Below are 24,616 nucleotides of genomic sequence, written 5' to 3'. Positions count from 1 at the left end.
ATCTGTCATGGTATCGGGCCTACTTTGTATCTTGCACGGTCGACCTCAAGATACATCAAGTTGTGAGTACTCATGTCATCAACACAGATCATAAGTCCCCACTCATCACCGAGTTACCTTTGCGCGTGCGTGCACATTCATCTGGGCGCGCGCGATCGACAGCGCAAATCTCGAAGGAAATCTAAGGAATTGAATTGAACTGGTTACTAGTCTTCGCCTATTTGGAAATCTGATTGCACTTTAGGTTCTCGTAGGACCCTATGAGAGCGGTACGCTCGTAGCGTGTCGGTGGCTGAAGATTTTCCGGGAGTGTCGTTGCTGGGAATCGATCCGGGGGTCTCTCGTAGTTGTAATGGAGTCTGGCCCTCACGTGGTTTCCCCGCCTAACGTACGAAGCGGCATCCCGAGCGCTCAACCAGTTCCGAGGTGCACACGGTGCAACTGCGTGAAGCACTTGCACGGCCCACAGGTATCTTGAGGTCGACCGAGCAAGATACACATTAGGTCCACTTTCCCTCAGTGTCCCCGCGACGGAGTTCTTGACCGTAACTCTTGCTATCCCCCTCCTCCCGCAGTGGAGATGCCTCGACAAAACCAAAGCCCGCCTCCATACGGGCACGAAGTGAAGGTAGTCTTCGCAAGTGTGGCACATACTTTCCCCTCCGAACACTTCAGATCGATCGCTGGTGGTCGCCGAGCAAGAATAATCATCCCCGAGAGCGATACATGGAGGTGTTGCCGCCGCAGCCCAGGCCACCGGTAGAGCGGTCTAGTGGAGAGGAGGGCAACCACAGAGGACAACCCTAGTACTAATTCGGGAGGGTGCATGTGGGCATTACTTAGTTCGCTTAGTTGCTTTTGTGAATACATATTCGTCGATTTATTGTGAAACTCTGACCCCTCTCCTCAGTGTATTAGTTCCGGGAACTGCTGTCGTTGATTGTCGTTGCTCGCCCTGCTGTTGCGGTATTTCGTTAACTGTGGGATTAGGAAGTTTACTGTAGACTTTCATAATATGTACAGTAAACCATTTTTGCGTACTAAGGCCTTCACCAGTTGCCTCATACAACCTACGGATTCTGCTGCTCGAGGAAACCAAGTTGAGCGTCGCTCCGCTATGTGTTTGCTCTTAGTTCGTACCAAACCAACAGCCCCAGGTGGGCCCAGCCACAGCATGGCATGCAGCAGTATGGAGTGCCGCCGACTCGAACGCTCGCGGTTGAGCCCAACCGATATCGTTCACCACAGCGGAGGTGAAGTAGTTTCTGTCTATTCCAAGTATCGAGAACTCTCGTAGGTTGAGTCCATTGTCGGTTCGTCACTCCTCGGCTGACAGAAGTGAAGAGTGTCGAGTTCTCCGGCAGCAGATATTTGCTCTTGGGCAAAGCCTCGCTGGTGATAGGAATCGCGGTCAGTTCTTCGTTGATAGTGCTACTCTAGGCGTCTGCGCATCTTGGTATAATGCAGCATCTCCGCCTGCGGGTGAAGGTCATCCTCGTCGGGGTCGAGGCGTGGATGAGGTTGGTAAAGGCGGGGGCCACCCTAGTGCTGATGCTGTGGGTCGTCTGCTACTGGACTACCTTCACCCTTGTCGGCCAACCGATCAAGTCGTTGAGGAATTATTCCGGTAATACCAGGGGGAGGTTGGGGCTACAGATAGCTGGTCTTGACAGGAACATCTATTATACGGTGGGGACTCGGCGAGCAAGAGGGTGCACAGTACCTCCTCCGCCAGATAGTGCACCGTACTTCAGAGAGCGCAGGGTCCTCGCCCCGCCGGGCTCTACCTTGTCGGGAGGAGGCGGTGCTGTATTCGCCCCCAGCAGTGGGAGTAATACGGGCGGTGTGGGCAAACGTGTTTGGTTATCTCGGCCGAGCTCAGGAGTTTCGTCACTGTGTCAAGGGAATTTACGATAAATTAAATTTTAATATGAATATTGAATATAGCACTGTATTGTTTTTATCGTGATGGGGTCTTATATATCATTTATTGCTACTCCTGTAGTTAATAGGTTTTTTTGTATATATTTTGTTATCATATTTGCATCTCATATATCTATCGCAATATATGGTATCAGGGGTGAAGTGTATAGAAACAACAAAAATTCCTAAAATTTCCCCAGAATTTACTCATTGTTATCAGCACATGTAGTTGACCATGTGCATATTCCCCCACACTGAATACGGGCTGTGATATTGGGTTACCCAAGCTGGACGTATTAGCGCATTCATAACATGGCAGATACCATTGTTCGGCATGGTGATTGGTGGCGAGCTACTGTGACCTCGTACGAAGGGGCCGATACGGACGCCCAGGCAGGGTCCGACGTGACCTGTGAGGCAGTTCGAGCGGCGTTGCAGAGGCTCATGGGGATCAGCATACGAAGGTATTGTTGTGTGAATTCTTTGAATGTCATTTGCTCCGATGTAGGATCGATGTGTTCCCATCGGGACGGCAGAGTGACGTGACGTGCCAGCTGTGTGTTTCTGTTTATGATTCGGAGGATCCTAGTGCGAAGACTGCAACTGATGCGCTGAAGGAAATGAGTAGTGGGGGTTACTGCTGTTCTTGACACTTTGCTAGAATAAGAATCCTCGTGAAGGAATGAATGTACACTATTTTTATGTGACACTTTGGCCGAGTGGTTAAGGCGGCGGCCTGCTAAGCCGTTGGGCTCTGCCCGCGTGGGTTCGAATCCCACAGGTGTCGTTTTTTTTCAAGTGTGCACCTGGTGGATTAAGTGCTGGTAAATCATTGTGGATTCGTCGTATCTCAGGCCGTATCATTACCAACGCGGATAGTGGTAGCGCGAGGAGTGCGGAAATACATGAGCTTGTTGATCTGTCCACCTGGAGATTCGAGGGGATTGCTGCTGAGGTTATTTGGCTGCAATCTGTACTCACGTCCTTGTAGAACTGTCGCCGGGGTTAGGTACACAACCTACTCCAGCAATTGGACCAATCAGCCACATTGAGCAGTAGATATGGCGGGTCACATCGGTGATTGTAAATTAAGACATATATGTAAGATTACATGTACCCGAAGTCATGCTAATGCTGTTGATTTGATAAATGGTGTTGAGTTTGACTGTAGATCTTTGGAGGGATAGTCCAGGGTCGAGTAGTCAGGTTTGTTGCACGAGTTTTTCTCGTTACAATGGTAATGCGTTCCGCTTTTGAGGACCGTGATAGAGTGGATGTTTACTCTGACAGAGGCGCTCGGAGGGAGAGAATCAAACGTAGTAGATGGATGAACGTGACAGTTGCGCTGGATTTGTGAACACATCGGCTCTAATGCGTAAGTACAGGGATGTTAGTATTTATCCCTCCGGATAAGATAATTCAAAATATTTATTGACGTTGTGTAGTTCACGGTTTCATCCATGTATAAAAATGCGTGAAAATGAATATTTGCGCGGGGGCCCTGTGACAGGGCCTCGCTGCCAGCACTGCTGGCCCAGCAGGGAGTCCTCACATTACAGTCGCATGATGTTGAGAAGCGGCACCCCAGACGCAAGGCGATTCTTCGTGACACTACAATCCAGTACAATGTATGGCATGGGACCTTCATTGTCTCCATTGACATCAGCCGGTTTGCCGGTCGCGACAGTTGTTCAACCAGATTTCCTGGTAAGATTTCCATAATTCGAGGGAGAGAAGATCGCTCAGAGCTTCTTCGACAGTGTCGAATCGACACTCACTCTCCCTGAACACAATCACCTGCACTCTCCGTCGCAGCAGCCAAACTTCCTGCTATCGCAACGGACATTATTCGAGCAGGCTTTCGGGCAAAGGCCTATCACCGGAGTCCGGTGATATGTATATGGAGGTCATATGTGGTGTGCCTCTGTCCTTCTCAAGCCGATCAGCCATCCTCTACATGTTTATATGTATATGGAGGTCATATGTGGTGTGTCTCTGTGCTTCTAAAGCCGAGCAGAAATCGTCTTCGTCACTGGAGAAATACCGCTAAGAATGTTAACAGGGCAACCCAATTAGCCCTGCAGTTCTCAATCGTTCCCAATTAGCAGGATGAGAGATTGTAGGACTGGTACTCTCACTGTGAGAGTCCCACACATGTATGGCTTCTAAATCGACATCATCACGGTGATGAGCTGGTGACCAACTCCGTCAGAAGAACCCCTAAAGGGTTAACGTATAGCGGGTTGGATAGGCACTCTAGTCTGTCAAGGCCCTGTTAGACACCGGCGCCATCAGAGATGACAGCGTAGCTGATATCACAAGCTCAAGTAGATTATGAATGCCACTGTCCAAGGCATGGAAGAACTGAGACTGCCAGTCTCAGACTGAACTAGTACACCTGAGTTCGCCGAACAAATGCATTGATAAGCGACCTCTGTCGGTTAGTTGCGTTCAGCTTATTCCCATCGCGTTTCTCCTAAACGCACAATGCAATCAGCCCATCACAATATGGGGCTCAGATTCAAAATCCATCACAGCTTCCCATCTCTAGCCCCGTTGTAGCTTCTCTGGTTACTCTCGCAGGTACTTACTCGATGGGCAATATACTCGGCCCCACAGTTCCTCGCGACTTTCCTAGGGAAGAGCTTTATCTATTTCTGCTTAATAAGAAGAGTCAGTTTCTCTCTTGAGTTGAGTCTGACTAACAGCCTCGGTTTAGTTCAAACTATGTGGTTTATAAGAACCAAAGCCGCACGGCTGAATGTCGTCACTAGCACTATGACTGCAGTGAGAGCGCCGACCTATATCCCTCAGCCCTTAGCGATACATACCTGTGAGTGGCTCTGAGTATAGCTCTGGAGATGAATATGTTTTTCAGTCGAGACGAATAAGAAATTCCGACGATGGAAGTTTATGCGAATGAAAAAGAAGAAGTGAGTTTTTTCTTCCCACTGTGCCGAATTTGCCAGCGAGCCCGAATAATGTTCTTTGTCTTGGAAGCGTGAGTCCATACCAGGACTCAGTTTCTTCGCTGCAGTTTTTCCTAGTCGGGCTGGGATAAAAGAGCTCTATTTTCACGCGGTGATCATAATCGGTGATGAGCCAGGAATGATTACGGATTTTGAATCTATGGGAGAACTCTCCATCGTATATGCTAGTTCCTCTGTTCGTTTTGGACACTATACCACACTGTGGTATAGTGTCCATAGAAATTGGTATAGTGTCCCTGGTAACCACAGAAATTGAAGACGTGGAGCTCAAGTTTCCTCTCGTTCGAGTCGGGAAAAGGGAGTGAACTTAATGAATTGGGCAGTTGGTTTTGTAGGTACAACAAATACTAGTGCTGTGAGCGGCCCATGGTGACATTTGAGTTTCTGATTATTATGACAATTTCTTTAGTTGAGTTACACTTAATCTTGGTAGTAGATTTGCTACCTGAAATGATAATCCGACGGGAGTTCGTATCGGCATGTCTACAGGAAACAGTACCAACAGCACCGTTTTGGCTGAGTGTACGACATTATCATAAGAAGGGCTCAGCATTTCTCGCACGGAAAACGGCCAGAGACACTATTGTCAAAGGACGAGAGTCTCGGGATAAGGTGAGGAACGCCTTCCGGATTCCCTTACTTTCTTGAAATTACTAGTTAAGTTTTTCTCGTTATCGTGGAGAGCTGTATGTAATATGTAGATGTTCCCAAAAGTTGATACTCGAACTCTCAGAAATGCTTATTTAAATAAATATTATTGGAATTATACTGTATGTTCGAGACTTGGCAGTATATTAACGGCATCGTCCTGCTGCGCTGTCCCGGTCGCCTGCCGTTCTTTATAGGGATGGGGTCACTGTTTTGTCTTTGTGATTAATCATCCGTTCACGTCGGACTCAATACTGGGACCTCCACCCTGCCATGGGCCTCAATTCTTGTATAGAATTGGGGAGAGCTCATCCTGGCTCGACTATAATATTACATAATAACATGTGTTATTCATTATCGCATATTACTCATATTAATACACTAATAGTGTCAGCTGGTGAGGATGTGTGAATGATCGCTCTCTCGTCCTCAGGTCATCTTAGTTCCGCCCTACCTGGGTGCTTCAGAATTGCGTTTGATGTTGCCCATAGATTATTCAGCAGCACTTAGTCTTTGTGGAGCCCGGTGAGGAGCTTGAGCGGTCTCTATTTTCTCGTAAGTCGCTTCAGGCAGTACTTGAAAAAGTACTATTGGAATGACCACGAAGGACGAGAATTCGAAACCACGAGCAAACGCAAAGTTATCGTCCCGTTTGACAATATAGTTCGCTCATTGTACAAGTAGTGTTACATGATCTCTAATTTGATGAGAATCACCGTGATGTAGGTTTGGGATGGAGCCAAGGATGATCGACATGGAGCCCGAGTGGGACTCTGAGAGTCTACCAGTGAAGTCGGGACTCAAGACGAAATGTGTAAGGTCAAGTACGATTCATCCAACTTTGAGAAATAACAATCTGTATGGCACATTCACTCGGGAACATTATAGGTTTTCGCACGTGTACTACTGTAGTGACAGAAAGGAAATTGTGGAGAATTCCCGTAGGTTTGTGTAAACTTCTGCGCTGTATCGTGAGGGAAACTCCTGAGTTCACTTGAGGGAAGCGATTTGATTCATGAATTGGTGGTTTTTCTTGTGGTGCAGGTACCGGTAGTCGTGGTAGTTGGGCATATTAATCATGGTAAAACTACTCTTCTGGATGCACTACGCGGGACCAACGTGGTGGATACGGAACCGGGCCGAATCACTCAATCGGTAGGTGTGGGAAAATATACGATATTGTAAATTCGAAATGCACGAACGTGCGTGAGAAATCCCCCCCCCCCTGAAAATTTGCATAATGTGCTACCTATACTATCGGTAACGCGTTATGAAAACTTCGCTTGTCATTATGAGGAAACTGCTCAGCTCAGCTGAGGAGAGCAAACATTTTTCCCAACATGTCGCTATGGCTGCAGGTCCGAGCGTTCACAATGGACTTGCCTGAAGGCTCGCAACAAGCAGGGACGAGAAGTGCTTCGTTCGACACTGACAGGATGACTTTCATCGACACTCCTGGGTGGGTCCAGTTCACTTCGAGGGCGGTGTGGGAAAATATGCACATGTCAACTATATTTGTTGGAAATTCCGGAGAATTCTGTTTGTTTTTGTACCCGAATTCATGTGGAAACTCCTGAGCTCAGCTGAGAAAAGCGAACATATATTTCCAAGTTCGGCCAGAAATTAAGGAGAATTTTCCGCAAATTCGCAGAAATTTCACATTGTCGCTAAAACATAATTGTTGCTTATTTTTCCACGCTACTTCAGGCATGCAGCGTTCGAGACTTCCCGGGGGCGCGCTGTTGAAGTTGCCGACTGTGCGTTAGTGGTCGTCTCCGTTGAGTAAGTAATCGCTTTCATCATCGATCGCATATCCCCTCCTATCCAGAAACGGCGCTGATATTCAAACTGAGGAGGTCCTCATGCAAGCGGATGCGTTTCAAGTACCAGTTGTATTTGTAAGCACGACTTTATTTTCGGGCGAGCGAGATTCACATTGCGCTGTGGCTGTAGGCTCTGAACAAGATAGACCTGCCGTATGCCAACGTGGAACTGGTCAGGAATGAACTTGCGTGAGTATTGCCGTGTTAGTGATTGTCTATAGGTGGGTGTAGGTACCAGTGTGCTAAGCTGTATGAAGCTGGGATGATCAGCAGTGACTTTTCTGATGCTGCCCGCAAAGCGGTCGCTATATCCGCTTTACACAGCACGAATGTGAATGATGTAAGTTAATTCGCAGCTGTAAAGAATTGTGTGAATATGCATATGGTCAACTGGGGACAGTATAGGAAATTCTTATTGGTTCATGTACAGTTCTACATGAATTAGTGTAGTGAGGAAATTCCTGGAGCTAACCGAGGAAAGCGAATTTGTAGTCCAACACTGGTTGTTCTGCATGAAGATCGAGTGTGTGGTGAATGTGTAAATATTGAGTAGAGTTACCATTACTTGTCTTGAGAAATCAAAGACCATTCTGAGATTGGTCTGTACACTAGGTGGTAGCATCTCTGCAGCAGTCCATTGACGAGGTCCTCAACGAGAGTCAGCAAGAGCTACCATTGCATCATGTAGGGTCGGATTCGATCGCAATGAGGGATGAAGGAAATCTCTAGTGGAAGGGAAAAAATTTTCGATTTTTTTCCGAAAATTTTCGACGATGCTCGTTGATTTATGGTAGAGATATTGTGATATCGGGAATAGATTCGGATCAGATACCGGCACCGTCGATTACGCCTGGAATGGTTGCACAGTTCTACAGGATCACGAAGAAAAGTAACGAGTGTTGCATGTTTGAATTTCGTAGCGCGGTGACGCTAATTAGCATGGTTTCAGTGCTTTTTATCGATGCCATAAGTGTCAGGGCATAATTTTTTCCGAGTTTATAGTCGTTTTTTTAGGGAATGACTACCTCACCGACGTGAACTTACCTGTAACGGCAGCATTAGTGATCATAGACATGACCAACAACATGTCGGAGGGCCGCATTATGCTGTGTTTGGTGAAGCATGGTGTTGTGATGAAAGGCAGCTTTTTTGTGGCGGGCAGTGCTTTTGGGCAAGTCGAACGCATGTGGGATGCAGACAAGGGCACCAAAGCTGAAAGTAGGATGAGACGATTCGATCATAGTATATATCTCTAGTAGTCAATTCTGATAGAGTAGATATGAGCGCCAATTGTTGTTGTTGTGTGTTTTGGGTGTTGTGTGTTGCTGTGTTTTTCGTCAAGCACACACTCCTAAGAGCGTGTGTTTTTGGGGAAATCATGAAAAATGTCATGATTGTCTTACCTGGAAGAGTTTGGGTATCATATTTTCTATTCGTTCATCTACTATTCATTTATTTCGGCTCCTTTTCATTTGGTTATTCTTTGTATTCCTAGTTTTTTTCATGTCTCTTATATGAAGATTCATAAAAAAAACTAGCAAAAACTCTAATAAAAGTTTTTTGGTGAACCACTAATAAGTTCAATTTTGACAATCTCGATGATTGGTATGACGTTGTTGCCCATCAGTTACGAAGGCCACGCCGGGTATGGCAGTACAGATAGTAGGGTTGAAGAAGCAGCGAAGGGGGAAGGACGGCACCTGTAGCGCTACTGATATTGTAATGGTCATGCCAAAGGAGAGAGCATGGCGACTATCAGCGTAAGGAGGATTCGCAAGGATTCTGTGCATGCCCCCTAAGGCTTGATAAAAATGTGATGATGGCATTTACATGGGAAACTGATAGAAGAATGTGTTCCTAGCCATACGTGGAAAATTCAAAATGAGTTTCCCCCCATTGGAGATTTCTGGATGATTTTCTGATCCTGTGTGAATAGGTATCGGCAGAATATTGAGAATTTGTCGGAAATTCAAACAGCGGGGCCTCCTATTGAGGTGCCGTGGTCGAGCGATGGAGTGGCGAAGACGCAAGCGGACATGCCGAGGTCTGCGGATGAGGCTGTTGGCGAGAGAGCGGTAAGAAGTTTACTGATGTGAAGATTTGTATCGCGCGTTTCACTTGGAGTGAAATTTGCTATTTCGCGTAATGTCGGAGAAATGGCACTGAAAAAATGGAAATTTCGTTATACAATTTAATTCATCATGTAATAGATCAATACGATGGGAGAAATGTTTCTCAATAGTTTCATCCGTTTTACGCGAAATGGCGTGATACTCTAGGTGAAAAACACGGATGAATTTTTCCGCGAAGTGAACTGTGAAACATGTTTTTCACTAGTGGTCTTCATATCACGGGTGAATCTCTATTAAATTCATAAAATCCTCATAACTCCGTTTTGCAGGTAGCCCGTGACTGGTTGAGTAAAGAACGGACGGTCTCGGAATATGGTGAAGTGGGGTATAACGACAATAAAGTCTTCAGAGAGGCGCCTCGAGAGGAGTATGAGGAACTCGCTAGACTGGGCGAACACAACCCGCTCGTGGGTTTCGAGGCTGAGGATTATGAAGGTAGCAAGAGTGTCAATTACATGTGTTGGTGACGATATGAAAATTCTGAGAAAATCTCGGGAAGTTCTTGGTGGTCCCTGTACACTTCTACCCGAATTCGTATATGAACTCCTATGATTAGTGAGGAAAACGAGCATATACTCCCACAGCACTGGAGGTAGCGTCCACATTTTCAAGTGAGCATTGATCATCGTGATCAGCAGTTGTACTGAGATTGGATCTGCGTGGCCATCTTGGCTGAAGTTTGTTGGGGTATTGATTTTGCAGGTTCAGTCCCGAACTATAAGCAAATGAGAGACTTCGAATTGGCGGAACAAGAGACTAAGGAGAAGTTGAAAGCAGAAAGGATACGCCTGGCTAAGCTGGCCTCGGGCACGCCACATAGCATAGTGGTGGAGCCGGAGCAGAAGGCTGAGGTAGGAACGGTCGGTTTAGAGTCTATTTTGTGAGAGAATATGCACATGGTCAACTGGCGAGAGTATGAAAATTATGGAAAATTCGTATTGGTTTATGCACAGTTCTATCTGAATTAGTGTGGAGATTTCATTATGTAGTGAGGAAATTCCTGGAATCAGCCGAGGAAAGTGAACATGTATTCCAACACTGCTTGTTCTGCACAATTTTGGCAGGTGGTAGCCGTTCCAGATTTACCACGAAGGACAAGAGTCGAGAAACACGAACACTTATACTCTCATTTGATAATGAGACTCGTTTGCTCTGCGAGTTGATGAACTTTACGTAAAATCCAGAACTTTTCGCCTTTTTTCTCGTTTTTCTGTTGAGATCGAGAATATCAATTGTTGGAGATTTTGAGCCGCACTTGTGTCTTGGCTCTTTATTCAGGAGGAGCCGGTTAAGTCTAAGAGAGGCGGAAGGAAGAGCACTCGGAAGGCCCAGGCGCGTCAGGAAGCCATGGATACTGCAGCTGGGGAAAAGGCTGCTGCTACTGCCGCCGCTGCGCACAGCAAAGATTCCATGTAGATCTTCTCGGCAGTTCGCTGGGTTGAAGGAGTATGTTTGGCATTGCGGGAATATACGTTTGGTTTCCGAGACTGAACTCGTAGGTTTCCTCGTTATGTTATGAAATCCACACACGGTTTCCGAGAGAAATGAAGAAAAACCCACGATAATTTTCCAAAGATTCCTGAAAATTACTATATTTTTTACCAACACATGTAGTTAATCTTGTGTATATATTCACACGCTGATTTTTCAAGTTACTATGTTGAACGGAGGAATTGGCAGGAGGATGCAGTCACTGACACACGGCGGACCATGGAGAGGTGGGGCGAGCGAGATTTGAACAGCTGGAAGGAGAAGGAGGAACAGAAGGCTCATTTTAAGGAGGTGAGCATTTCATCGTTGATTGGAAAAAGAAGAATGCCTGGGATGATACTCGCCAGGCTGTGTGACGGAGGATGGCTTTAAACTAGAGAAGCTTTATGGTTACTCATGAGAGTTTTGATTGGAAATCCATGCAAGCCCTGCATCTACTTGTTGAACACCTTCCTATTATGTGGATTGTATTGTACAATCTCTATCATAGGAAGGTACAATTTATACAACTAAAAAACCGAAATTTCGACTTGCTTCGATTTTCGGACATCTCCTGTATATGTAGCTGAATTCACCAGCACAAAGCTTATCTCACAACTTAGTGATTGTGAGAATCTAGACCGCAACTGATATCTTCGATGTTTATATGAATTTCATCACAACTTGATAATTGTAAAAATCAAGAACACGTACGTAGTGACCTCATCCTAAGTAATCGTGAAAAATAAGAACACAACTGATAGTTTTGACGTTGATAGTAACCCTACTACAGCACCTAGGTAATTTTGGTGAGCGAGCGTTTCAGCCTAGCAGTAGACGCATTGCACAAACGCTTGGGACACTAACAATGTCGTATGGTGCACAATTGAGGGTATCACAGATAGTTGTTTTCGTTGAGGCTAGGCGCCGTAGCGAGAAGTGTCGGTTATGTGGTTGCTATTGTGAAATAGTTGTTCTGGTTCTGTTCATAGGAGCAGCAGGCGATGGAAGCGATTCGAGCTGAGATTTTCGGACGGAGGAAAAATCGAGAGCATCGAGAAAAATTGGATCTTACAGAGTGGGTCAATTTTAATATTGTTCATATTGTATATCGTTTTACGTGTTGAATTCACGAAAGTGTTGTTATTAAGAAACTGATCTCCCTTTCCTTGATGTTGGTGATTTGCTGTGCGGTCCGCTATAGCGTATGTTCACAGTGTAGATATGAGGATTTACCTGAGGCTAAGTTGGTCCTACCAGTGATACTAAAAACACAGTCAATTAACGTGTTTGACGGTATAATGGATGAGATTGAGATGATAGAGAAAGAATTTAGTAAGCTTATAACGCCTTGATGAGGGTAGAGTTGGAGGTGTTAGATATGCGAATACCGATAGTGCATGGTGGGATCGGACCTGTTCTTAAGAAGGATGTTGAGCATGCAGTGGTTGAGAGGGACTATGGCTACTGTCCAATTTACACAGTCCAGGTCAGATCATCGTGACATTTCTGTTGTGAGGAATCGTCATTAATTTCGCCTTGCGTGGGAGCTTGCTGATGTACCCAGTGAGAAGTATCATAATTGTCATCGATTAGGCGTCATGAGAAACTTCGTAGCCAACTCTCGAGTGGTACTTTTTTTCGTCATATTTTCCCCTTCCTTTTCCTGCAAGAATAGTGACTTTCTGGAAGGCAGTGTCTTAGCTGTGTGGAATTTCTCGAGGAACGGACATCTGTTGGCTCGGGAGTGATTGTTCGTCTTGGTCTGGTACAGGTCGGAATTCATCCTACTGCACGGCAGCATGCTGATGACTGCAACGTACCTGTAAAGAACTTCGACGTTTTCACGGATCTGCTGGAAGACATTCGCTCACGATGTAAACTCGTCATAGAGCGAAAACGGAAGATCGATCAATATGAGAAGATGCGATTGAAACATGCTCAGTTAACCGAGGCATGAACCACGCTCAACGACATATTCAACGTTTCTGGCATTTCCATGTTTCTGAAACGCTTCCCGTCTCGTTACTATGCATGTTGGTCTGTCCGAGAGGGAGTGTGTTGCATAAAAATAGTCTTGAATTCTGTTATGCTTCGGCAAACAACAGAAGTGTACGAGCCTCTGCTGCGTTCGAGAGACCGATGGACGATACGCTGCAGAAGACGTCTGAAAGCACTGTGGGCGAGCAATCTGTTTAGAACAACTATATTGGCTGTGTGCATAGCGGGGCCGTTGACTATGTTGATATGGACGAACGTCGGCGATGGCGCCACAAGGCCTGGGATGACAAGTGAGTTGATGTAGCTCGGCTTTCATGGTTATGAGTTATGACACATTCTGAGGCATTTTAGTAAGTAGTTAGTTAGCCAGGAAGGAGTAGTTCCAATTAAATGGAGGAATGATCGTCTATCCAACGATAGTCTGGTGAATTTCATTGTTTCGCATGACGAATGTGAATTTCCCCGCTACTGGCAAAGTATAAAAACATTACTCGCGAGGCTTTGGTTTACTTTCGGTTTCGATCAGATTGCTCAGTGAATTCTGCGCAGATGTACAGCCTCCAAGGCATGGGTATTGACAACGGTGTGCACTTTACTCAGCACCTCAGCTATGACATTGGGGGCGCCTGTGGCCGTGTGCTCCTGCGAAAACCGAAGTTGTGCGATGACAGTGTTGAACAATACAGTGGCTATTTTACTGTTGACCCAAGGCTCAACAAGAAATATTTCTTCTGGTTTTTCGAATCGAGAAATCGCACTGTACGCCCACCCACTACCCTATGGCTCAGTGGCGGCCCCGGGATGAGTTCAATGCTAGGCTTGCTGATGGAGAATGGTCCTTGTAGGGTACAGAAAAACTCTACTACAACGTTCAATCAATATAGCTGGACGGAGTCTTCTAACATGCTTTGGGTTGACCAACCGCCTGGTACTGGTTTCTCAACGGGGGCGTATGATCGGGACGAAGAGGAGGTCTCAGAGGATATGTATATATTCCTTCAAGCATTCTTCCGGCGCTTCCCACATTTCAACGATCGATTCTTCATCACGGGAGAATCTTTTGGTGGACAGTACGTACCTTCGCTAGCTGCGACGATAATCAAGAAGAACGATGAAATAAGGGCTGAGGGTGATTTGAGGGAAGATGTCGGCGATGCTTTTAGTCCCTCGTTAATTAGAAAACAGTGATGTCAAATATCAGTACATGCAGTATTGATAGTCTCAGGTTCATTGCCCGGCAGAGTGCTCATAGACTTTCGTGGGATGGCTATTGGTAACGGAGTGACAGTGCCTGGAATACAGCTGCAATGGTATCCCCAAATGGTAACAGTGTATGTCCACTCGGTCATCAGCTGTGGTATGTATTAGGCTTACAACTCCACGACGGCCCCATCCGTAGTGTCGAGAGCGACCTACGATGAAATGATGAGTGTGATGCCGAAGTTGGACAAATATCTCGCAGAATGTCTGCACCAGTCTACTAAGGTGGGGAAGGTGCGCATGTCGTGTCGCGCTTCATTAACGCGTCGTAAGCCTGAGTTCATCTTCATCGCTTCGATTGATTCGAGGGTCAGTATAACTGAATGACGAAGTCCTATTCGTTCCGATGGACTGATGCGATCCGAGCCAATTTATCGCTGCTTGAGGGACACTTCACTCTCGACTAGAACCGAGCCTATGCGACTTATATTCAGGCTCGAGAATCGTGGTTCAGTTTGCCAGAAGTCTGCATTAACGCGTGGTTGACATTTGAAACTGCGATGATGATGCCTATTATCACTGCCGGATATAACAAGTAAGAATCTTTCACAACGACACCGAAGATCGGACTGTTACTTGAGGCATGAGTATGCTTGTCCTCCCCTTCCAGTATTGGTGCGGGAAGATTTTGGGTGACCCCGTTTTTACGTTTTCATGCTCCATGTGATATAACTCGATGCAATCGACTGACCGATGACTCGAGATGTGTGAATTTTGGGTCGTCCACGTATGGTTCCACATGCATCCACTCCAGACCGACTCGTTGTCCATGAACTCCATAGCATGGTTTCCACCCGATGAAAGTATCACTCGATAGCAGTGCATTCTTTCCGATCCCGGAACTATTGACGATCTGATCCAATTAGCAGCTTCTGACGGTTCAATGAGCAACAGGCGAAGCTAAGCTTCGTTTGGTGAAAAGTCTTACTGCATTCTGAGAGTGATCTTGGTAGGACTATCTTACTCTGGTGAAGTTCAGCAAGAGAGCATGTCTTGCTTAATACACAGTAGTGTGTCATATGCTCGCATTGCGGCCATCGAAAGTTGGAATGCTCTGAAGGAGGTTCTGCCTGTTACGTCCTGCGCTGGAGTTCCGCGATCGATGACTCGTAGATTACGATTGAGTATCTGCAAGTTGGATCTGGTTCCTGATTGCATCGTCGGTCTTGCAATCAGTTTGCGACACGCGAAACAAATTCTGATCTTGAGAATTCTTGGAATTCTCATCGGCGGCTGACGATCGGATAGTCATTGAGCACTCTCAGCGAGCAGTCTACATACACTTCCAGGGTGATGCCGATCTGGATATGCTCCCTGAACGCTTCAGAAAGGCTGAGTAGACATCAAGCAAGGAAACAGAGACAGCACTCGCGAAAAGGTTATCGAATGTTAGGCTCGAACTTCGCAGAATAACGTCAAGGAGGTATGAATTGCAGCTTTCCTCTAGTGAAACCTGAAGATACGGTGTATCTGATACACTCGCAATGTAGCAAGTACGCTGCGAGATATATACCTGTTAACGATCACGAATTTTCATGGTGTAGTCATCAGTTAATAACAGACGGTTGTAGAACCTAAGCGGTCACCGCTCACCTACGTCGATCAACCTGATCGATTCTGCGACAGGGGAGCGGTTCTGGTTCAACCCACTTGGTCTCATACGAAGAAGTATGATGATGTTGAACTTATGAGTTATTGATCCATTGTGGATCTTTCATCTCCTGTATCTTTTCGTTTGCATTGCCCATCGCCGCAGCTGATGAACTGTTCCCAAAGTATGTGATCACGTACCCGTAATGATGTTCCGTCGAGGTCGGCTGGACGACCTCGGGGCCAGCCTTCCCTTTCCGAAAACTCAGTATTTAAGGTATTGTGTTTCCGAAGAGAGAGTAGTCTGAGTTCCCCAGTATCACTTGGACTCAGGTATGATTTGCGTAAACGCGGAGAATACAATTTCACGCCGATGAACAGATATCTAAACAACCCCCTGGTCATGAAAGACCTAGGAGCCTTGAGACCTTGGAGATCCGACTCTCCTGGGGTGAGCTATTATATTATCATTTTAGCCAGCACTTTCATCTTCGAGATGATCGGGCTTCAACATTCGGTCCCCTGTTGAGATTTGCCCAGGTAGCATTGCACCTCCGACCCACCGAGTTCTCACGTTCCTGTGCCTCTGACGTCAAGCTTGTATTAGACAGAGGTCTCCGAGTACTGATATATGCTGGGGACCAAGATTATCTGTGTAACTGGCTCGGCAATCAAGCATGGACCAATGCCCTCCCCTGGGCTCACCAATCAGAATTTGGTCGGCAAAAGCCAAAGCCATGGGGCAAACGAGACGGTAAATTATTCGTTGCTACTGCCCACGATATTAAGAGGCTTCCGTCGCGGTTGAACTGATGTCCGACTCTTTCTCAGATGGAGGAGTGCTGGTGATGCCAGTTGGCCATCTCCAGCAGTACGAGAACTTTGCGTTTCTACGAGTCTATAATGCAGGACATATGGTTCCTATGGACAAGCCATCGGAGGCACTGTACATGTTCGATCAATTTGTTGAAGGCGACATATTTCACACGCACTCTTGACCATTCAAGGTTTGCCAATCATATCCATTATCTTTGCTATTTTGATATCGGGTATCCGTTTCGTCCTACGCTCTGCTGTGTTCCTGCTACTCTGCTTTTGTACAAGCGAGCGGCTTGTGGTCCCCTGGGTTAGTCTACGAAACTATGAGAATCGTCACTCACTACGTTTGCGGTGGGTGTTGTCTTGTCATCTTCAGTTTTTATGTTGGACTGAATGGCTCACCATTCGAACGACTCACACCGAACGAATGCTGCCGCGGCTAAGGCAGCGCTGGCGGCCGCCTCATTTTTCTGGGGCGTAGCGACAAAGTCAGTGGGCAACTCCGTGAAGAAAACTGACTTGAAAGTTGGTGACCATATTTATCAGTGGCGGAAAGGATCCTTGTATGACTTCGGTTGATCCTTGGAGTGAATTTCTCTGTCAAGATATTCACACCATGGAATCATCGTGGACATCAACCCGTGTCCGAACGAGACCTGCGACCATCGCGGCGTGTGCTGTACGATGTGAGGGGAGTGGCTGTCTTGCTCTCCACCGTCGTCTTGCTCTCGATCGTGTGGAAGTCGATGCTCTCTGCAGGTAGCGTGGTGCATTTCAGTGGTCACCAAGCTAGTGAAGCTGCTATCAAGTTGACGTCACTTGGGACCTTTGCGGGAGAGCAAGGGACCTCATCGGTCAAGAGATTCAAATATGGCTGCACCAACGAACAAGTGTGTCCTACTATTCAGATAGTTCACATTGGAATGCCTATGCTGGTCAGATTCAGTCAGAGCGGTCTGGCACGTGTTCTTTGAAAGTGCCAGACCCTACGTGGATGGTCGCTCTTAGAGCCCTCTCGATGGTCAACAATTTGGACGTCGAGTATAATCTGCTCGAGAAGAACTGTGAACTCTTCTGTTGTTGGTGTGAACTTGGACCCAGTGAGTGTCATAGAGTCTCGCTGGCCCGATGACAACTCGATGTTTTCAGGGAGTGGTATTGTAAACTTTGGGTCGACCGAGAGGCGAGCCATTGGTCAAAGTGATCCTGAGAGGTTCCGGCAGCTATCTTCGATAACGAGTTCAGTTGCCCAGTCGCTGGGCTTTCGAGGTGGGCGTATTTACTTGCTGAGAAGAATTGCAGAACCTACCACCATAGTGAACTATGAGGTCATCAGATGCTCATGTGGCAGCGGCTTCAGCAGCAGTGAGCACCGCAGCTCAGTCGGCATACAAGCATAGTGAGCAGTGCACGGACCTCCACGCATCTCCCAACTCAACCCAATTGTAGGTGACAGTGTGACTGCGTTCGCCTCAACCTTCCTGCACACACCGTCAACGAGAAAAGACGACAATCTGAAGCTCTTCAAAGCCATCGTCGCTAAGATCTTTGCCTCAGTACCAGTGGTTTTGCCGAACGCTGTAGACAGAGCGGTGAACTCGGATGATCTATCGCAAAGTGTGATTGGCGTATTCCTCGTTCGCACATGGAAGACGTTCCGATAGGTATCTCGATGCTTGGCGCGATCGTTGTTGACATATCCGAGAACCCACAGCTTCTGCGTAATCCGGATTACATCACAAGCCCGATGAGTGCGACCGAGTGGGAGACTGCCTTGCGATCTGCTTTGTGCGATGTGGATCGTGCTGCTTCAAGAAAGTGATTATTCTCTCAGCCAGACGTATTGCGTTATCGGATCGTTGGAATAAATAGATTGCTATTCTTGCCAACCAGAGACTCTATTAGCGAATGAGCGCATCATGGACCTGACTGGTGCGTGATGCTTGTAGACCAGGGGTCCGACCAGTGTTTGCACCTCTCTACACTCCACAAACTTCGGGTACGGGTGAAAACACACGTCGAGTCATAGAGTGATAAGAATTCGCAGTGCGATATTCAGATCTTGGGTGACGTTCACGCCTTGAGCATGCGTGCACCCTGTGCAGGCGAGCGAGAATCGGCAATTTTCACGGATAGTGTTACTTTCAAGTGGTCTTCCTCGATGCCTTCTTAGCTCGACTACCAGGTTTATTTAACATGGTTATCGCTGTTGGTTCCTCCCTTACCAAGACTGAACTCTTCGAGACAAGCCCTGACGACAAGAAGACCTTGGCTGATGTTTTTGGGATGAAAACTGGGATTCTCTTCGGAGTCCCAGGAGCCTTCACTCCCACTTGTGACCAGACCCACTTGCCAAGGTAAGTCTTGTTAGTGCCGTGCGTGGTGATTCTGTGGTGATTCAGTTACCTCAAGGACTACGAACAGCTGAAGGCCAAGGGCGTTGAGGTCATCGCTTGCATGGCTGTCAATGACAGTTTCGTCATGCAAGCCTGGGGTAAAGTCACAGGGGCCGAGGGCAAGATTCACATGCTCGCCGACATCAAGGCTGATACCGCTAAGGTCAATCGCGTCCGACTAGCCCTCTGTTGTTCGCATCGTATTTCTTCAGGCTCTGGGGGTTGATTTCGATGTGACTCCGGTCCTCGGGAATGTCAGATGCAAGCGCTTCGCTGCTGTTATCAGGGACGGTGAGCCCAACATGAGGAGATGGTTATAGGTATTTTTTCTCTCAGGGAAAATCGCGGCTATAGAGGTCGAGCCGGATAATGTAGGCGCTTCTTGCACCCTGGCTAAGGATATCTACAAATACCTCTGAGCATCATCTGCTCCGGGAGTAACGAGAGTTGTTATTTGAGCGATTTTAACTGGACCAACCGACTTCGTTTTACGTCGACAAAGTTCATTGTTCTTGAGTGGGGCCGAAGGCTACTTACGGCGCGCAGCTTTGGGGGAGTATATTACGGCGCGCAGCTTTGGGGGAGTATATTACTCAATGAGAACTTGTCACGGAGAAGGCTTATGCAGTGCGCAATGTGCATTGTATGGGTCACGATCACATCTGCATGCGCTCGACAAATATCAGAGTAATCATGAAGACAGGGTACGACACTTCGTCCAGCATAAGGATAAGACAAGAATCGCCGTTGGATCGAAGCCCAGCTGCCTACAACGATGAGAAAGCCTTCCGACTGAGGAAGCGTAGAGCGACTGGGTCCAGCCTGATCCGTACGCACGTCCACGTTCTGTGCGTTAGTAAATTGATAGTCGATGCGGAAAGTCGTGAATCGTCATAGCGATAGTATCACTATCTCGGAAATTGCCGAGTCTAGCCCGCTTGTTCGTCGAAGGCCACATTTTAAACGAGCGTTAAGAAATGTTTGAATGGAGACATCGTCGCAGCATTCTGCGTTTCCTTCTGTGCTCGATGACGCAGTCACCTGGATAACCCCATCACTCAACACATGGGAGGCGGACGAAACTGCAAGAAAATGAACACTTATGACGGACGGTCTAGATTCCACCGTTGACGTCATCAACAAACAAGCGCGCATTCAGAGGCCGAGCTGATTCTACCACCTGAGGAAAACTTGATAAAAATTGTCGTGGAGAAAGCAGGACGTCACCCGTTGCTCCGGGATGAACTGGATCCAGTCCCCACTGGCGATCGGCAGAATACCCATATTCGCAGCATGATTCCCCAAGTATCTAGGCACAGACCTTGACGGAGCCCACAGAACTTGCTTCCTACGCTAATATCGCAACGTTAATGCCAATGTAAGCCAGCTTTTGGAGAATCACGTTAGCAGCAGCGAATTGGTCGAAGACTGAAATGGTAACAGGCGCTGAAACTATCCCTTTGCTGGTCAATGGTTCACCCTGGTTGCATTTGGCAAGACTCTTGACGGTGTTCATAGTAGCATAACCCACAATAAGTATACTAAACAAGCCTAAAGCGTAGCTGTACAAACTACTACGAACAGCAGGGAATAGTTACCAGGTCCAGAGCCGCTCATCCAGAGCATGAACAAGTTCATGAATATTGACTTAGCCGGACTGATAGCAGTCTCCCATGCGCCTATTAACGGTTATATGAGCCCAGTCGCATAAGAGTAACTACGTTTCTCCAGGATAGCTTTTTGTTGGGCAAGCTTTTGGATGGCCTGTTGACCCGCTGCCTCTCCTGATTGCTGCACTTTCCAATTGAACCCGGTAGGGTCGGGGAGAGCTGACGTGAGACAGTGAGTGATGACAATATACCCGATACACTAGTACCTTCTTTTTTCGTTGCTTTCTCAGGGAAGGTCAGATCCCACTTGTCGAAGAGTTCGCCAACAAGGCTAGCCGCCATTTGCGATGAAAATTGAGAAACTGTGGAACAGAGAGATAATCGCCCTTCGATCAACATAGATTCATTCAAGTTGCTGTATGGCTTGTAATCGTTTCGTAGAAAAACGACCGATCCAGGGATTGAACCCGGATGCAAGCTCAGTAAAATTATCCTCTTTAATGTGCAATGATTAACAACCTTTGATTCAGACGGTTTTTCTTCCCTTATGTCTTGCTCATTAGCGAGTCGAAGAATAAATTCTAGGCAACTGACAGGGCGAGAGATTAGGTACTCAATATGATTCATATGAGCTTTCAGTTGCATCGTGTTGCTCATCATGTCACGGTGAAATTGTCACCACTTTATCGATGTTGCACAGCGGTCTTTAATTGTGCCAGGACCACCTACACAGTGCCGCTTCCGAAGAAGTTGAATGAGACACTACGATTGCCGCTGTTCGAACGGGAGGATCCAGTCAGAATAAGTAGTATTGGGCGAAGTTCCGACCGGTCCTTGTACATGAACGTAGCGAACTCAGTTGCGACGCGAATGAAATTTAAAGGGGGATCATCCCCGGGGATGCTTTTCCCGTCCACATTCTCAGTCTATTGATGTTCATCGTTTATGTAATTCCTAATAGAGCTAACCCACCCGGGCTCCAGTAATCACGGGAGTCGTGCGTATCCGGTGTTAATTTGCTCAACATTGCCTTTCCAATCCCCAGCGAGTTACTAAGCCATTGCCAATAATAACTTCCACGAGCGGTGACTTCTCTCCGCGATGAACTTTGGTCTCTCTCCAGTCAAGTGAGGGGACGCTGGAACTCCCCTTGGGCTGCCTCATTTTCAAAGTTTCGAGAAAGTAGTTGGATACTTAGAGCCTCTAACTTAGAGGCCCTGTGTAAAATGACAGATCATACGATATTGCCCACTATTTTAATTTATACCGGGTCACCCAGATCGCATATATCGGGTGGTCACCTATACCAGGTTGGTAATGGTCGGATCTGGTTGCCCATGCATCATACATCATTACACATGGTCCGAATAGCCATCATCATGTATCACTTCGATAGAGCGATAACAATATTATGGCTCATAGTTTATGAGTCGTCCTCTAGTTTGCTGCCAAGTCGAGTTTACTGTCTGGCAGTGTATGACCGATACAAATACATGGTGGGATGGGAATATGAGGAGATCTACATCTCTTTGGATAGCACTTTCAAACACTGTGTCAGCTGCCGAGAGTCTCAGCAATATACCATTTTGATGCGACGCAGGACGGAGCGTATATGCCCAATAATCTTTGCGCTGCTGCCGAACGAAGATGAGAAAACTTACCAATAGATATTCAGTGTACTGGAGTTACACCCTGGGCTTGTCCCGTAGGCTATGATGTCTTCTCTTGAATGGTGAATTTCCGACAGAGCGGCGAGAATATTCCTAGAGCAGTTCGCAGAACAGCGACTCTGTTGGGCTCCTGGCCCTCGCAAGTGCTGTAAGCTCTTTGATGAATTTCTTTTCGGAATGAATTGACTTCACTGAATTCTCGGGAAGTTGACGATTGTTGGAAATTAAGTATCTCAGAGTTGCGTTTGCTCTCTACATTGCATGTTGTACAATGTAGCATATACTGGGCCCAAGTATGGTTAGTCCGAAAAATGGCTCTCGGTTACTGTGTACCATCTGGCTCTGCTTTATAGATTCATCGCAGAATGAAGTTTAATTTCTGCCATCTTCGCTTGACGAGAAATCCTGTCCAAGTCGTCCTGTGTTTCTTTTCATTGATGACCAAGTAAAACTTGGCAGGTTGGACGGATCCTATACTCTCAAGTAGCGGCGGTTCGGGAGATTGGCATTGATTCCATCATGGAGTCAATGAGGGAGAGCACTAAACAACAGGGTCACTGATGTACGGGATACACTAAGTCATAATTCATCGGTGCAGTTCAAGGCATCCCGACTATTTGATTTAGGCTGAAGCATATACCGGTTGTTGTTACGATCATCTGAGAATTTCAGAGTGGGTCTCAGTCACTGAGAATCTCAGTCACTGCAGAATTTCTGCACAGTGGAAGGTGAGTAGTTATTATGTCGTATCAAATACAGGCTCTTAGTGTCTCAGAATTGTTGTTAAACATTGTTTAACATTGTGTAGCCCTCCGCAAACAACAGTTGTTTGCGGAGGGATTGGTATAAGCAACATCCACCTCAATGACGTTTGGTGCTCTGACGGCTCCGGTGGAAGTCGGCAACGCCTGTCTGTGTGCGCCCCATGGGAACCCCGATGGGCCATGGGATTCACGGTGAATCATTCACCACCATCAACGGTGAGTTCCCTTCGAATGTGTATTGTTGAGAGTACGCCTGGTATGATATGCGGCCAGTCGATAATCATGGTCGGGGGCACTACTATGACGGATTTCCTTTCTGACGTGTGGAGGTCAGACGACGGCGGAGTGTCGTGGAAAGAGGTAGGCCCAAGTCGGGCCGCCCGACAGGCTCCAGTATACTGTGAATTGTTGGTATTCAGATAACGCTAGTCTCCGTCTAAGATGGAGACTTCGGTCCCCGAGGAGGAAAGGCTGTCGTTCAGCACAATCCGAGCGGTATGCTAGTTTTATGTATTGGCGAAATAACAAGCACTCAAGATGGTAAGAAGAATCGACATTAGATAGAAGTGATGGCTTCTCTGTGTAGGCATCGGTGAGCCGAGTAATGATGTCGATCAGTGCAGTTCCGACGTTTGGATTAGTCGAGAATCTCGACTCGAGATGAAGGATTCTCATGGATTAAGGCTTCCACTATGACCAGCGAGTCATGTGGATGTGAGAAGTGCTGTTGTTACGTCGTTGGACTATTTCAAGCAGGTCTCCCACCACTAGGTGTTTCCCAAGATGGGCTCCCCGAGACCATACCGAGACGTTGGCGAGCTAGGTGTCTCGTTCGAATCGAACGAGCCCTTAGCTGAGGTTATGGACCATAAGCTCAACTAAGGGCTTTCTTCACCCGAGAGAGACACATTGTGTGCTACGGAGGATTGAGACAGCGATCGATGATGATGCACCAACATCTTCCAGGGCCGGTATGCGGATCCTGATCCACGGATCAAGCACATGATCCAGATCGCTCGTTGATCTTGACGTCTGAGCCAAATCTTTCGTGATCCGAGATCCGTGAGTCAGATCTGCGATTCTTGATCTCGATCCGTGATCTTTGATCCTGATCCTTGACCGTTGATCTCGATCCCTGAACTTTGATACTGATCCGTGATCTATGATCTGGATCTCGCGTGAACCTCATTTTTGATCCTGATCTATGATTCTTGAGAAAAAACTTGATCCGTGATCCAAAGATCAAGGGGTTGAGAAATTCTCAGACGAGTTGAGAAATTTCGTTGATCCGTGATTCATTCGGTCCCGTGGGATCACCCTCTGATCCGGATCAAATATTGGATCAAGCTTCTGATTAATCAAGAGGATCAGTTTACGGATCAGTGGTACTTTGCGTGTTAAAATGCCGTGATCCTGTAACGGGGCTTTTTCGCTACGTTACACTACTCGTGATCCGTGATCCTGATCCCTTCAAAATGCTACACACTTCGTGGTACGAAGATTCACTTGTAAATGCATAC

The 24,616-nt window shown here is 46.9% G+C and overlaps 5 protein-coding genes and 1 non-coding gene across 6 annotated transcripts; 5 read left to right on the top strand and 1 right to left on the bottom strand.

The window, feature by feature from the left end:
• Positions 1 to 2,628: 2,628 nt before the first annotated feature.
• On the top strand, positions 2,629 to 2,710 carry Pmar_PMAR027610. The gene has a single exon. It is a non-coding gene; the product is annotated as a tRNA-Ser (tRNA).
• A 2,639-nt stretch (positions 2,711 to 5,349) lies between these two features.
• Pmar_PMAR027609 (conserved hypothetical protein) lies at positions 5,350 to 6,241 on the top strand (the record flags this gene model as incomplete). Its single annotated transcript, XM_002786052.1, has 3 exons — positions 5,350 to 5,525; positions 5,995 to 6,086; positions 6,131 to 6,241. Coding segments are annotated over 3 exons (379 nt in total), but the record flags the coding sequence as incomplete, so codon positions are not given.
• Positions 6,242 to 6,306: 65 nt separating this feature from the next.
• Positions 6,307 to 12,946, top strand: Pmar_PMAR027608 (conserved hypothetical protein; the record flags this gene model as incomplete). The annotated part of the gene is made up of 20 exons (XM_002786051.1): positions 6,307 to 6,375; positions 6,606 to 6,720; positions 6,966 to 7,020; positions 7,269 to 7,343; positions 7,390 to 7,459; positions 7,515 to 7,573; positions 7,616 to 7,724; positions 7,997 to 8,068; positions 8,213 to 8,273; positions 8,399 to 8,602; positions 9,012 to 9,144; positions 9,321 to 9,459; positions 9,786 to 9,951; positions 10,219 to 10,367; positions 10,795 to 10,928; positions 11,169 to 11,298; positions 11,979 to 12,064; positions 12,209 to 12,321; positions 12,366 to 12,475; positions 12,761 to 12,946. The coding sequence occupies 20 exons, from the start codon at positions 6,307 to 6,309 to the stop codon at positions 12,944 to 12,946; spliced, it is 2,235 nt and encodes a 744-aa protein (XP_002786097.1).
• Positions 12,947 to 13,554: 608 nt separating this feature from the next.
• Pmar_PMAR027607 (Serine carboxypeptidase 2, putative) lies at positions 13,555 to 16,835 on the top strand (the record flags this gene model as incomplete). The annotated part of the gene is made up of 6 exons (XM_002786050.1): positions 13,555 to 14,116; positions 14,213 to 14,344; positions 14,710 to 14,782; positions 16,171 to 16,288; positions 16,378 to 16,591; positions 16,669 to 16,835. The coding sequence occupies 6 exons, from the start codon at positions 13,555 to 13,557 to the stop codon at positions 16,833 to 16,835; spliced, it is 1,266 nt and encodes a 421-aa protein (XP_002786096.1).
• A 2,017-nt stretch (positions 16,836 to 18,852) lies between these two features.
• Positions 18,853 to 19,471, top strand: Pmar_PMAR027606 (conserved hypothetical protein; the record flags this gene model as incomplete). Its single annotated transcript, XM_002786049.1, has 4 exons — positions 18,853 to 19,013; positions 19,059 to 19,215; positions 19,265 to 19,343; positions 19,389 to 19,471. 4 exons carry the CDS (start codon positions 18,853 to 18,855, stop codon positions 19,469 to 19,471), a joined length of 480 nt encoding a protein of 159 aa, XP_002786095.1.
• Positions 19,472 to 20,166: 695 nt separating this feature from the next.
• On the bottom strand, positions 20,167 to 21,004 carry Pmar_PMAR027605 (conserved hypothetical protein; the record flags this gene model as incomplete). The annotated part of the gene is made up of 7 exons (XM_002786048.1): positions 20,167 to 20,232; positions 20,280 to 20,361; positions 20,405 to 20,480; positions 20,532 to 20,603; positions 20,651 to 20,731; positions 20,774 to 20,881; positions 20,929 to 21,004. 7 exons carry the CDS (start codon positions 21,002 to 21,004, stop codon positions 20,167 to 20,169), a joined length of 561 nt encoding a protein of 186 aa, XP_002786094.1.
• Between the last annotated feature and the right edge of the window lie 3,612 nt (positions 21,005 to 24,616).

Source organism: Perkinsus marinus, assembly GCF_000006405.1.
Source record: "Perkinsus marinus ATCC 50983 genomic scaffold scf_1104296931912, whole genome shotgun sequence".
Lineage (NCBI taxonomy): Eukaryota > Perkinsozoa > Perkinsida > Perkinsidae > Perkinsus > Perkinsus marinus.
Note: the sequence above shows the minus strand (reverse complement) of the source record. Positions and strands in the feature narration are given on the sequence as shown.